Source organism: Cebus imitator, unplaced genomic scaffold (genome assembly GCF_001604975.1).
Source record: "Cebus imitator isolate Cc_AM_T3 unplaced genomic scaffold, Cebus_imitator-1.0 Scaffold88, whole genome shotgun sequence".
Classification (NCBI taxonomy): Eukaryota; Metazoa; Chordata; class Mammalia; order Primates; family Cebidae; genus Cebus; species Cebus imitator.
This window is the reverse complement of record NW_016107403.1, coordinates 2030581-2043821: the sequence shown is the minus strand read 5'-3', so window position 1 is coordinate 2043821 and position 13241 is coordinate 2030581. Positions and strand designations below refer to the sequence as shown.

The 13241-nt window shown below is 38.2% G+C and overlaps 1 protein-coding gene across 5 annotated transcripts in view; it reads right to left on the bottom strand.

The window, feature by feature from the left end:
- TTC27 (tetratricopeptide repeat domain 27) overlaps nt 1–13241 on the bottom strand; it is a 194433-nt gene that overhangs the window by 87999 nt on the left and 93193 nt on the right. For 4 of the 5 annotated variants that reach the window (XR_005201289.1, XM_017534848.2, XM_017534850.2 and 1 more), the window contains 2 exons: nt 3928–4023; nt 803–925 (listed from right to left, as the gene is read on the bottom strand). Coding sequence is in view for 4 of the 5 variants with exons in the window: in XM_017534848.2 (XP_017390337.1) it covers nt 803–925; nt 3928–4023 (219 nt within the window). In the remaining variant the exon portion in view is untranslated. The remainder of the gene's footprint in view (nt 1–802; nt 926–3927; nt 4024–13241) is intronic. The other variant, XM_037740747.1, reaches the window with a different exon arrangement.

The following is a 13241-nucleotide window of genomic DNA, read 5'->3' as shown; positions in this document are numbered from 1 at the left end:
AAAAAGAAAAAGAAAAACACATGCTTGAACCACTATTGCTCTTTTTTAGGGTGATGGCAGAAGGCTGACTGTAGGTATAAATGATCCAATTTGTGGGCTTTACTCTGCTTGCTTGTGTACTCAACTTAGTCTTTTAAAATTTTAATCCAAAATTTAACATATGATTTCAATGTGTCAGTTTTTAAAGTGACAGAGCCCCTGTTCTTCTTAAAATTCTGTATATGTGTGAGGGGAAAAAAACAACAGATTAATAACAGATGCAAATATTGCAACATTTTCCCTCCTGACCCAATTTAAGGGTAGAATTAAATGTGCATTACACACTTGACAATTCTGCCTCAAGAGGGGTCACTACACACTTTGGATTTTCTTTTACAAACCAAGGCAGCTGCTCTTACTCTCTCTCCAGGTAACCTCCCTTGAGGCCCACAGCGTCTGACCATCAGGCAACTCACTAATAATCAAAATAATTGAAATTATTTCACTTTGAAGTCACCCTACTGGAGAAGGGGAGTAAAGGAACTCAAAATGCCACGTCTTCAAAGCTCTTGTTTGTCTTTCTTAAACGTGAAATCCCAATCTCAGGCCACTTTCCTCTTCTATATACACATACCCATGCATACACATAAAATAATCTGTCCCAATGCAAATCAGATAAAACATTTAAAAGTTTTCCAGAAAAAAAGTCAAAAAAGGAATATAAGTGAATACTGGCAAAAGTGGGCTTGAAAAACAAAACAAATGAGAAGATGCTCCCACAAGGAAGGCTCTTACCAGTTCATCAGATTTGACAATTACATACCTTTCCATGCTGCCCCGCTCTTTCGTAACAAATAACAACATCTTCCCACATTTCTAGCTTTTCAAATATCTGAAGAGCTGAACTGGTACATCCCAACTCAAAGAGCAAACTTGCAAGTTGGCGCTAGAAAAATCAAGTTAAAGTAATTAACACTTCTTCATGTAAACAGAGATTCCTGTTTCTCCTGCAGGTATACCTAATCTGCCTTTTTAGGGCTCTACTTATCATAATAAATGTGTAATTTCTACAATCTCCACTACTTAGAAGTTTGTAGTAATTCAATACATATCTTTACTTTAGAAAATAAGCCTCTTTATAGGGTATAAGGAATTAAAAAACAACATAGAAACTGTTGAAAAATACTAACTATATCCAATGGTTTCTAAGAACTTAAAAAGCAAAAATCAATATTTATTTTTTACCTAGACAGTCTATATAAAACAATCTTTAATTTATAAGGCTGAGATCCAATACATTAATTTTTAAAACTCTGAGCAGTCAACAGAGATGACATAAAATCTATGCATTAGCCCTTTCGAATTTTATTCATAAGGGCATATCTAGCTCTTTCTCACTGAAAGCTACTTAGATTTATTTTAAGCACATTCTAACAAACTTAGCTACCTAATTTCCCAGTCCCTGGCAAATAAAAAAGAGCAAACTGAGTTAAGGTCAGTGAAGGTTAAACATATTTAAAAACAAATATACCGTGGTTTATAAGTGTTAACACCTGCACAAATAGAAAAAAATTTTTAAAGGTTTAAAAAATTAGGTAAGGTTCAAATAAGGTGTAGTTTCATATCAGTGAGAGCTGTATTGTTTTCTCTTAAGTATACTTTTACTACTCTGAAAATTCAATATTTTTAAGAGTTAAGTCCAGAAAATCCAGGACTGACAATATCAGAAAGTAAATAAAATACACCTAAAAATTATAAGCTACATATTTTCAAAATAAATACTGAGAATGCTCCAATACATCAGTAACCCATGAAAATATAATAGGAGAATTTGGCTATTTTAGAGAATATAATTGGACATGCATAGCATGAGAGCTGGAATAAATCTTAGTGCTTATGCAGTGAGCAGTACAATATCTTCATTCAACAGATGAAAAAAGTTGATGACATCTAAGATGATATGGCTAGTTAGTGGTAGAGACTAATTATCTTTTTATAATAAACTGTTCTGTTATTTCTCAATCTTTAAAATAATATATAAAGATATCGTTATTCCCTATGATGCAAGAAAAAGTAATCAACTTCTTAAAGAAAAAGGATCCTTCTCTGACTACCTGAAGATCCTGAAATCCACAGCTTCCTAGGCAGATAAGCATTTGGCCTAAATTCAGTTTGAAAAGTATTTAAGTTTCCTAATGTTTCTGTTCAGGAAAAGATAAAAAGCAATACACTCAATAGACACATTCTATCATAATAGCTCAGTCTGAAATGTTTATCCACCAAGCCGCATAATATAAAGCACCTAACAAATTTCACAGAGTCTAAAACACACTAAAAAATTTCAGCTGTTGCCACATTCTTATGAAGAAGCTATTCCTTTTGAGACATCATAAAGCTTTTTTACTTGTGCATGGTTTTTTTTTTTTTTTTGAGACGGAGTTTCACTCATGTTACCCAGGCCAGAGTGCAATGGCGCGATCTCGGCTCACCGCAACCTCCGCCTCCTGGGTTCAGGCAATTCTCCTGCCTCAGCCTCCTGAGTAGCTGGGATTACAGGCACGTGCCACCATGCCCAGCTAATTTTTTGTATTTTTAGTAGAGACGGGGTTTCACCTTGTTGACCAGGATGGTCTCGATCTCTTGACCTCATGATCCACCCAACTTGTGTATGTTTTATTGAAATTCCTTCAATATATAAAATGAACTCCAATGCGTAATAAACCTCCTAGTCCACCCTGTGTTTAAGAACATATAACCTACTCTAAGAAGTCTTATAATGGAGACTCTGAATAATTGGATGGTGGATTAGCATTTGTGGTTCTCTCGATCTATGTGTATGATCCATGAAAGAGAGGACAGAGAGCTGATTAAAATGACAATAGCAAATAAATCATCTGTAATCCCCTGGAGGGCACCATCTGACTCCACTTAACCTCTCTGTGACTTAGCTTCCTCACTTGTAAAACAGATATTTTTAAAAATTGTTGCAATAAAAGAATATGTGTGGAATGTAGAATAAAATGTATGCATCATACTAAGTATGCAATAAAAGTTGGTTGTTATTAGCTGGTATAATCACAACCCAATGAAAAGCAAAGGAAAGGAGGTAAAGTAGACTAAAAGTGAGGAAGCTAGAAACCTAGTTCATGTACACTTGCATGATCAACACTGGAAAGCTAATTGCACTGAGCCTCAATTTCTTCTCTATAAAATTAAGAAACTGGACCAGGGTCTAAGTTATTTTCAGTGCTAAAATTTTACAAACTAGGGAACTACACCTATAATACAGGAGAACCATGTGTCCCCACCCCACCATGTGGCATTAGGAGCTACAATAGGTATTCTCATCCTCAGGAAGAGGAGAGAAGTCATGGGTATCTCACAACATAAAGTGTATCAAACAAATGCTTTCGTTTGCTTTTTGTAAACAACTTGGTTAAAAGGTTCATTCTTTGGCAGAAAGTCCTCAAAATAATTTTAATATAAGAAATTATTTCAAAGCCAGGCATGGTGGTACACATCTGTAGTCCCAGCTGCTTAGGAGAGTGAGGCAGGAATGATTGCTTAAGCCCAGGGGTTCATGGCTATAATGCACAATCATCACACCTGTGAATAGTCACGTGCATGCACTCCAACCTGGACAATAAAGCAAGACCTCATCCCTTAAAAAAGAGTTACTTTGAAAATGCAAGGATTTATGATTCTCCTATTTAATTTCTAGAATTCTATTTAATATAGTTTTCAATTCTTTTAAAAATGTTTTATGAGTCTAATATCACTTTAATCAAAAGAGCAATTTGAAGTAGTTAGCAATGGCCAGGTAGATACATTTATTATCTTCAGCAAAATATTTGAAAATTAAAACATAAATTGAAATCATCATTTTATAATGCATTTACCTTTCTAATGCCAAGAATTTTCCTACCCAATGACAAACAACAAAAATACCTGAATGGCCCAGTGAGGTGGTACTTGACAGCAATAGAAAATCTTCAGGCGTTCCAATACAGATGTAGTTTTATCTTCGAATTGGTCTGCAAGAGCCTTAAAGAACATATATCACAATCAGAATCTATATGTATAACTTTTAATATAAATAAGTCCTGATTATAATAGTTATACAAATGTACATATAAACAATAAAGAACTTAAGTCATTTTGATATGGTGATAGGATATGTGAATTTTTTCTTGAATTTCTTAAAATGTTCAAAAAACTTTAAAGCTAATCCACATTTATATAAACATGTACATTAAAAACTTACCAGGAAAAGTTTTAAAATGAAGGTTTCCTATAATAGTTCTTTTAAAGAACTAGCCTTATTGATAAGCATTTTTACTTCTGTTCTTTAGTTTCTTCTGTTCTTTAGAAGAACTGTTCTTTAGCATATCTGTTTCACAACATAATGCCACTTTGGCAATGGCATTTTATAATATAAATCAGAAAAATTATATGAAGAACTCTATTTAGGATTATTTGCTCAGGAATAAAATGAAAGGAAAAGGTAACCTATTTGATCACAGAGGGCAAGTTCTCTCATTCTTCAGCAACAGAGCAATAAGGCTGGACATTCATTCATGTGAGACCATCTAAATGCTGCAGTGGGCAGCTGCAGCCCACATACATGAAAGAATCCTTTTGATGTACTGAAATTTCTACAATGGTACTGCATTACTAAACTCTCAGAAGCTACATCAAGAAGCAGATCAACAAGACCAAAATAGCTGACTTTAAGAAAAGGTACCAGGGCCACTTGCAAAGTCAAAGGCTGGTGCTATCCAGTGGTCAAGTGATCCATTACAGAAGAGCTCATGTATTCAGCATCAAAGTGAATGAAGACACATTGTGGAACTGCTAGAGAAACATGTGGACAGCAGCCCCATTTTCATGATCATTTTCTCCTGCCTCTTCATTTGCCATTCAGTTTACATTAAGTGTACATATTTTTCTGTACACTTCTCTCAACTGAGAATTATCATGACCTTTTTTCTACAATGTAGTACTCAAATTTTCTGTCGGTTAACTAGTTTTCACAGACCTCTCTTATGAGGATTAGGTGGTAGTAAGAAATCAATGTTAATTTTCCGATTTTATTATACATGCTGGGTTACACAGGAGAATTTCCTTGTCATATTTGAGAATGATGAAGCACCATGTTGGCAACTTACTCTCCAAAACTTTGGGATGCAAGAGACAGTTGTACTGTTCTTGCACCTTTTCGGTGTTGGAAACTGTTTCAAATTTTTTAAAAAATTAATTTTTTTAATGGAAAACTTTAAAAACTAGTAAAAGAGGGAGCAAGTCCAAACTTGCTCAGAAGGAAAAAGCAGACAGGAATCTACCATGTCCTAGTAAAAATCTAAGACAGGGAGACCAGTTTCTGAGTAGGGAGACTTCTCCTAAATTGAGAGTTCTCTATTTTACACTGGGTGGGAGATATGTTTATTAGCCTAAGAATATCTTGTAGTATGAGCTCAAGTGTGAGAAAACATGCATTACACAACACTTCTTTGAAAATCCAAGATGTTATTCAGTCAAGCCAGTCAGAACAAATTGAGACATAACCAGACTCCTAAACCATCTTGGTCAAAATATGTTTAAAGCTTTCTGGCCTTACTTCACAGAAACTTAACAGCAAAAGAACTGCATGCCGCTGCCCAAAGCTGTTTAGTTGTGGGAGGGAGGGTAGAGAAGAATAACTGCTGGCTGCATACATACAGTTACAATATATAAATAAAGAGATCACTGAATTACTTCATAAAAGGGGAATAAATTACTTCATAAAGAAGGGACACCTTTTTTTATCAATACAGTTTTTTTGGGAAAGAAAACAATAACTAATGCTGTCTATTAATAATAAAAACCAAAGCAACATTATAAAATTTACTTTTACTAACACCTAATAAAACTCACATTGTTTGCTGTACTTACTGCAACTAGCTAAAGCATATTAAGTACTTGGTAAATATTTCATTTACTCATTTATTAATAAACAGATTTATTACACATTTCAGACACTCTCAGACACTTTTGGATGATCTCAGAGTATCTAAGTATCTCTTAACAATTCTTGGATACTCTCCAAAATGGCAAAGACCACTGAAGATAGTGCAGAGAACCAATACTCATTTGAGCTGGATACCATGAGTAAGCCCCTATACAAAAACCTGATTAAGCTACATGCATGATAAAGATTAAAAACAGAATTCTAGGTTGGATGCCACCCCAAGCACTTTGGGAGGCCACAGTAGGAGGATCATTCGAGCCCTGGAGTTCAAGACCAGCCTGGGCAACATGGTAAGACCACATCTCCACAAAAAACTTTTCAGAAGTAGCCAGGGTTGGTGGCATGGGTCCATGGGCCCAGCTACTCAGGAGTCCGAAGCAGGAGGATCACTTGAGCCCAGGGAGGTCAAGGCTGCAGTGAGCTGTTTGTACCACTGCACTCCTGCCTGGGTGACAAAGGAAGATCCTGTCTCAGAATAAAAAAAGGGGGCCAGGCACAGTGGCTCATGCCTGTAATCCCAGAACTTTGGGAGGCTGAGGCACGTGGATCAGAGTTCAAGACCAACCTGGCCAACATGGTGAAACCCCGTGTCTACTAAAAAATACAAAAATTAGCCAGGCATGGTGGTGCATGCCTGTAATCCCAGCTGAGACTGAGGCACAAGAATCCCTTGAGGCCAGGAGGTGGAGGCTGCAGTGAGCCATGATTATGTCAATGCACTGCAACCTACATAACAGAGTGAGACTCTGTCTCGAAAAACAAAGAAACAAAAAAGCCCCCCACATACACACCAAACGGAACTCTAGCCTATTTTCACTCCCGCACAGAAAATATTTCTTCCTACCTTAGGCATGACAAGCATCTACATAAAATTTAACTATCAGCGAAAACTAAGAACATTAAATTAATACACAAAAGTAAGGCTTGGCTCATGCCTGTAATCCCAGAGCTTTGGGAGGCTGAGGTGGGCGGATCACTTGAGGTCAGGAGCTCGACACCAACCTGGCCAACATGGTGAAACCCCATCTCTACTAAAAAATAGAAAAATCAGCCAGGTGTGGTGGCTCAGGCCTGTAATCCCAGCTACTTGGGAGGCTGATCAGAAGAATCGCTTGAATCCAGGAGGTAGAGGTTGCAGTGAGCCAAGATCACGCCACTGCACTCCAGCCTGGCAACAGAGCAAGACTCTGTCTCAAAAAAAAAAAAAAAAAAAGTAAGAAGCCTTGATGGGTGTACTGTTTATTTGCCTATTTCCTCTACTGGATCCAAAGTACTCTTTTTTTATTTGCTAATTCACTAAAAATACGGGGACATTGTTACAGTACATCTCTAGGTTTTTCAGAGCAGGATTATTTCTAGCAACTCAGTCTGAAATAATTCCATCATATTCAATCGAACTGGAGTCCTTTACAGGTACAATAAGTGGGAAAAATCAGTGGTGGTAAGTGAAGCCGCTTGGATAATGCCCTTGTTCTATCCCCAGCAAGCAAGTAGTTTAACTACAATGGCATTTATCTATGAGATGATTTTTTAAGCGATGCTTGTATTTACAACACTCAAGAGTACGGCTTTCTCAAAAGAGTATTTTGTTTTACTTTAAGCATTTCAGAAGGTCTGTTGATTCATTTTAAGCACCATTAGCTGAACACAAGTATTATGTTCACTGAGTAGAGGCAAACGTGTGCCCAAATAGTCTGGAAGAAGACAATGGAAGAATGTCAAGTACTGTGAGAATGGAACTGAATGCAAGTGAAGCCTCACCTCTGCTGAGGTATTTATGTGCAGGAATGCGAACATAAACAATGTGCTCCATGAGAAAGAAGTACCTCGAAAGCTTTCGCACATGCCCAGAAATTTACGTATATGGTCTCCAAAGCGGTGTGTCCTACCCTTTCACTTACCCATTTTCTCTTTCCAGTTTCTAAATTTCATTAATTTTACACCTCAAAGTCATAGGACTTCGTCATAAATAAAAACTGGTATGAGAAGGTGGTCTCTAAGGAAAGATGATAATATCAAAAAAGGAGACAGAGGGAGAAGCAACAAATATACCCTAAACCAATCATTAAGGGAGGTTTGAAGCAAGACAGAGTCTACTCTAGGCGTCTGACTGAAGAGACGTGAATAAATGGAAAGATAACAAGCAGAGAGTGAGAGCTCCCTGGGGACTCAAAGAAAAGCTTTAAGTCCCTCAATAGTTTATAAGGGTTAAAGGGGTCTTGGAACTAGGGGGTTGAACTGCTGACCCAAGGTGTGACTGATTAAGGGGATGGCTGCATGGTAACCATCTGGGCCTCCCGAGAGGACTGCCTCATAATGTTCATCTCTTCAGCCTATAATCACATAAAGGGGATCTAGGTTCTTCCATCTCCCATTAGTACACACAGTTTCGACCAGCCCACACCCTAAAGTCTGTCATTTTTGAGGCAGAAGCAACTCTCCCTACCAGTGCAGAGATAGGGGCTGGATATACCAGAGGCAACTTCATGTTGCGTAGACTACTGTAACATGAGACTCTTTTCAAATTTTAAGACTCCCTTTTAATGCCATTTTCTCCCAAACTCCACCTAAAGGCATTTATATTTTCAGTGTCCTTTGAGAATATGTATTTGCGCATAAAGACCCCCTAACCCCATGCAATAACAATTCCCAGATCTTCCAGGAGCCACAGTATCACAGGTCAAGGGAGATCTCTATGGAATGGGGAATAAAACCCAAGAAAGCAATGATGTGCTTTCTCCTTTCAATGTTCTGTTTTCAACAGAGAAGGAATTTCCCAGAAAAACTAGAGAAGATCAAAACTACATTTTAAAAATAGCACATGGAGAATGATTTAGTAGAAAAGAATAATTCTGAACAATGTCTGGTATGATTTAGGCTTATTTATGTGTTCTCATCTAAAAGTATGGCACACATCTTCAAGAGGAGAGACAGTCTCAAAGGACCTACCCTTTTCCTGAAAGCTATTCATTCTCACTAGCAAGACATCTACGTGTTCATTGGCTTTCTGAAGAGTCAGGTAGAAATTAGCTGATAATCTAAAAGTTATGACTGATCATATGCCAAATCACTTTATACTGGCTTTTCTGTGCAAACTTTGTACTTGTGTGTGTGTTTGTGTGTGTGTGTTTGTGTGTGTAGGAAGATGGAATTTATTATAAAAATATGTACATAATCCAACAGTCGAACTGAACAACTTTCTCTAACAAGAGTCTGCAGTCAATTCAGCTGTGATTTACAAATAGACTAGTCAAGCTCACTACCAACTCAAACCTCCAAGTCCAAGAAAATTGCCAATGGGAACAGGGAGAATAACAAAACTGTTAACACACCTAGTATCAACACCATGAGTAAACTTATTGTGAACCCAGTCTTTCCTGATACATAGAACACTGTTGCTCTGAGAGATAAAAATGACTTGCCCAAAGTCATAAGGGCATGAAATAGGTCAGCCTGTTAGACTCCAAAGACCACAGTTGGCCACTTCATTAAAACCTCCTACTATAACTACGTGATCAATGTCAGATCTATGAAAATTGAAAGCAGTGTCTCACTGGAAAAATACTGAAAACTCTATTTAACTGTCTTATTTACACATAAATCCAGTAATATGGGAGACAGGGTGTGGCCTGATCAAGGAATTGCTCAGTTATTGCTTCTGCCTCAGAAATGACAGACTTTAGGGTGTGGGCTGGTCAAAACTGTGTGTACTAATGGGAGATGGAAGAATCTAGATCCCCTTTATGTGATTACAGGCTGAAGAGATGAACATTACGAGGCAGTCCTCTCAGGAAGCCCAGATGGTTACCATGCAGCCATCCCCTTAATCAGTCACACCTTGGGTCAGCAGTTCAACCCTCTAGTTCCAAGACCCCTTTAAACCCTTATAAATTATTGAGGGACTCAAAGCTTTTCTTTCTGTGCGTTATAATCTATCAATGTTTATCATATTAGAAATAAAAACAGAAAAAATTAAAAGTTCATTAATTCATTTAAAAAGGAAATAAATCTATGACATTAACAAAAATAGCATGCTTTTATGAAAAATAACTACCTTTTCCAAAACAAAACAAAACAAAAGTCTTGAAAAGAGTGACACTGCCTTAGAATTTTGCAAATCTCTTTAATGTATGGATTAATAGATGACATCTGGGTTCTCAGATCTGCTTCTGCAGTCAATCTGTTGCAATATATTTTGTTTGAAATCTATGGAGAAAATCTGTCCTCACACAGATATGTATTGAAAAAGGAAAGAGTATGTTAGTAGCTTTTTCAGTTAATTGTGAATATTTATTATTTGATACCACACCAAAATTTCAACATATGGTGGTTTCTTAAAGGTTATTTGTAATGTGGAATTTGAAATCCTATCAATGAACTTTCTGTGTTACATTAAATACTCTGTTACACTAAAATCCATTGGTCTAAAAACAAACAAAAAAGTACTCACTGGTCAATTCTGACTTTGAATACTGATTATGTAACATCATGCACTGGTCCTTTGGAAAATGAGCTGACCTTCCCAATGTTGACACATTTCAAAAAATTTTTTAAATTGCATGCGTTAATATCACCACCAATCTCATCAAAAAAGTCTTGCCTTAATAGTTGATATTAGGAAGCTATGAAGTTTATAGTTGCACATACAGGTTTTCCAAAACTCTCATTTTTTTAAGTCCAGAATTTCATCATTGGTAACTGATATGGTTTGACTGTGTCCCCACCCAAATCTCATCTTGAATTTCCAAATATTATGGGAGGGACCCAGTGGGAGGTAATTGAATCACAGGGGCAATTTTTTCCTGTGCTATTCTCATGATAGTGAATAAACCTCACCCGATCTGATGGTTTTATAAAGAGGTGATCCCCTATACAAGCTCTCTTTCTTTGCCTGCTGCCATCCATGTAAGATGTGACTTGCTCCTCCTTGCCTTCCACCATGATTGTGATGCCTCCCCAGCCACATGAAACTGTAAGCCCATTAAACTCCTTCTTTCTATGTAAATTATCCAGGGTATATCTTTATCAGCAGTGTGAAAACAGACTAATTACAATAAATTGGTACCAGTAGAGGGGGGCACTGTTGACAAGATACCTAAAAATTTGGAAGCGACTTTGGAACTAGGCAACCGGCAAAGGTTGGAACAGTTTGGATGGCTCAGAAAAAGACAGGAAACTGTGGAAAAGTTTGGAACTCCCTAGAGACTTGTTGAATGGCTTTGACCAAAATGCTGATAATGATATAATGAAATCCAGGCTGAGGTGGTCTCAGATGAAGATGAGGAACTTGTTGGGAACTGGAGCAAAGTTCCAAAGTTACATTTTAGCACAGAGACTGGAGGCATTTTGCCCCTGGCCTAAAGATATGCAGAATTTGAACTTGAGAGAGATGATTTAGGGCATCTGGTGGAATAAATCTCTAAGCAGCAAAGCATTTAAGAGGTGACTTGGGTGCTGTTAAAGGCATTCATTTTTATAAGGGAAGCAAAGCATAAAAGTTCAGAAAATGTGCAGCCTGACAATGCAATAGAAGAGAATATCCCATTTTCTGAGGAGAAATTCAAGCCAACTGCAGAAAATTTGCATAAATAACCACAAGCTGAATAGTAATCCCCTAGACAATGGGGAAAATGTTTCCAGGGTGTCAGGGGTCTTCACATCAGCCCCTCCCATAACAGGGCCAGAGATCTAGGAGGAAAAAGTAGTTTTGTAGACTGGGATCAGGGTCGCTGTGCTGTGTGCAACCTAGGGACTTGGTCCCGTATATCCCAGCCCCTCCAGCCATGACTGAAAGAGGCCAATGTAGAGCTCCAGCCATGGCCTCAGAGGGTGCAAACCTCAAGCAGTGGCAGCTCCTATTGGTGTTAAGCCTGCTAGTACATAGAAGTCAAAAAACTGGGGTTTGGGAACCTCCACATAGATTTCAGAGGATGTGTGGAAATGCCTGTATGTCCAGGCAGAAGTTTGCTGCAGGGGTGGGGCTCTGATAAAGAACCTCAGCTAGGGCAGTGCAGAAAAGAAATGTGGGGTCAGAGCCACCACACAGAGTCCTCACTGGGGCACTGCCTAGTGGGGCTGTGAGAGGAAGGCCACCATCCTTCAGACCCCAGAATGGTAGATCCACTGACAACTTGCACTGTGTGCCTGGAAAAGCTGCAGACTCTCAATGCCAGCCCATGAAAGCAGCCAGGAGGAAAGCTGTACCCTGCAAAGCCACAGGGGCAGAGCTGTCCAAGACCATGGGAACCCATCTCTTGCATTAGCATGACCACGTGTGTCATGGAGTCAAAGGGGATCATTTTGGAGCTTTAAGATTTGACTGCCCCCCTGGATTTCAGACTTGCATGGGGACTGTAGTCCCTTTGTTTTGGCCAATTTCTCCCATTTGGAATGACTGTATTTACCCAACGCCTGTATCCTCATTGTATCTAGGAAGTAACTAACTTGCTTTTGATTTTACAGGCTCATAGGTGGAAGAGACTTGCCTTGTCTTGAATGAGATTTCAGACTGTGGATTTTTGAGTTAATGCTGAAATGAGTTAAGACTTTGGGAGACTGTTGGGAAGGCATGACTGATTTTGAAATGTGAAGACATGAGATTTGGAGGGACCAGGGGCAAAATAATATGGTTTGTCTGTGTCTCCACCCAAGTCTCATCTTGAATTCCCACATGTTGTGGGAGGGACCCAATGGGAGGTAATTAAGTCATGGGGGCAAGTCTTTCCCATGCTGTTCTCATGACAGTGAATAAGTCTCACAAGATCTAATGGTTTTATAAAGAGGCGTTTCCCTGCACAAGCCCTCTGTCTGCAGCCATTCACGTAAGATGTGACTTGCTCCTCCTTGCCTTCCACCTTGATTGTGAGGCCTCCTTGGCCACATGGAACTGTAAGTCCATTAAACCCTTTTTTCTGTATAAATTACCCAGTCTGGGGTATGTCTTTACCAGCAGCATGAAAACAGACTAATACTGTAACAAACATTGTCAATTATTTTCCTTGAAGTGATGTGCTTACTTCATTTATATTTTTGAAAATTTCCGCCAAATAACCAAGTCTGAATAACCAGTTTGTCAATAGTCCTTTCAAGTAAAAATAATGTTCCATGGGAAAAAGTTTCTTCCTGAGACAGCCATTATAGTCTAGTGCTTTCCATTTTGTCACATTGAATTTTTAAAAGGCATGTTCTTGAGGGTAAAGATGACAAAATAATATTTACTACTTTATCAAAGACGTTTGTAAACACAACTGTCAAA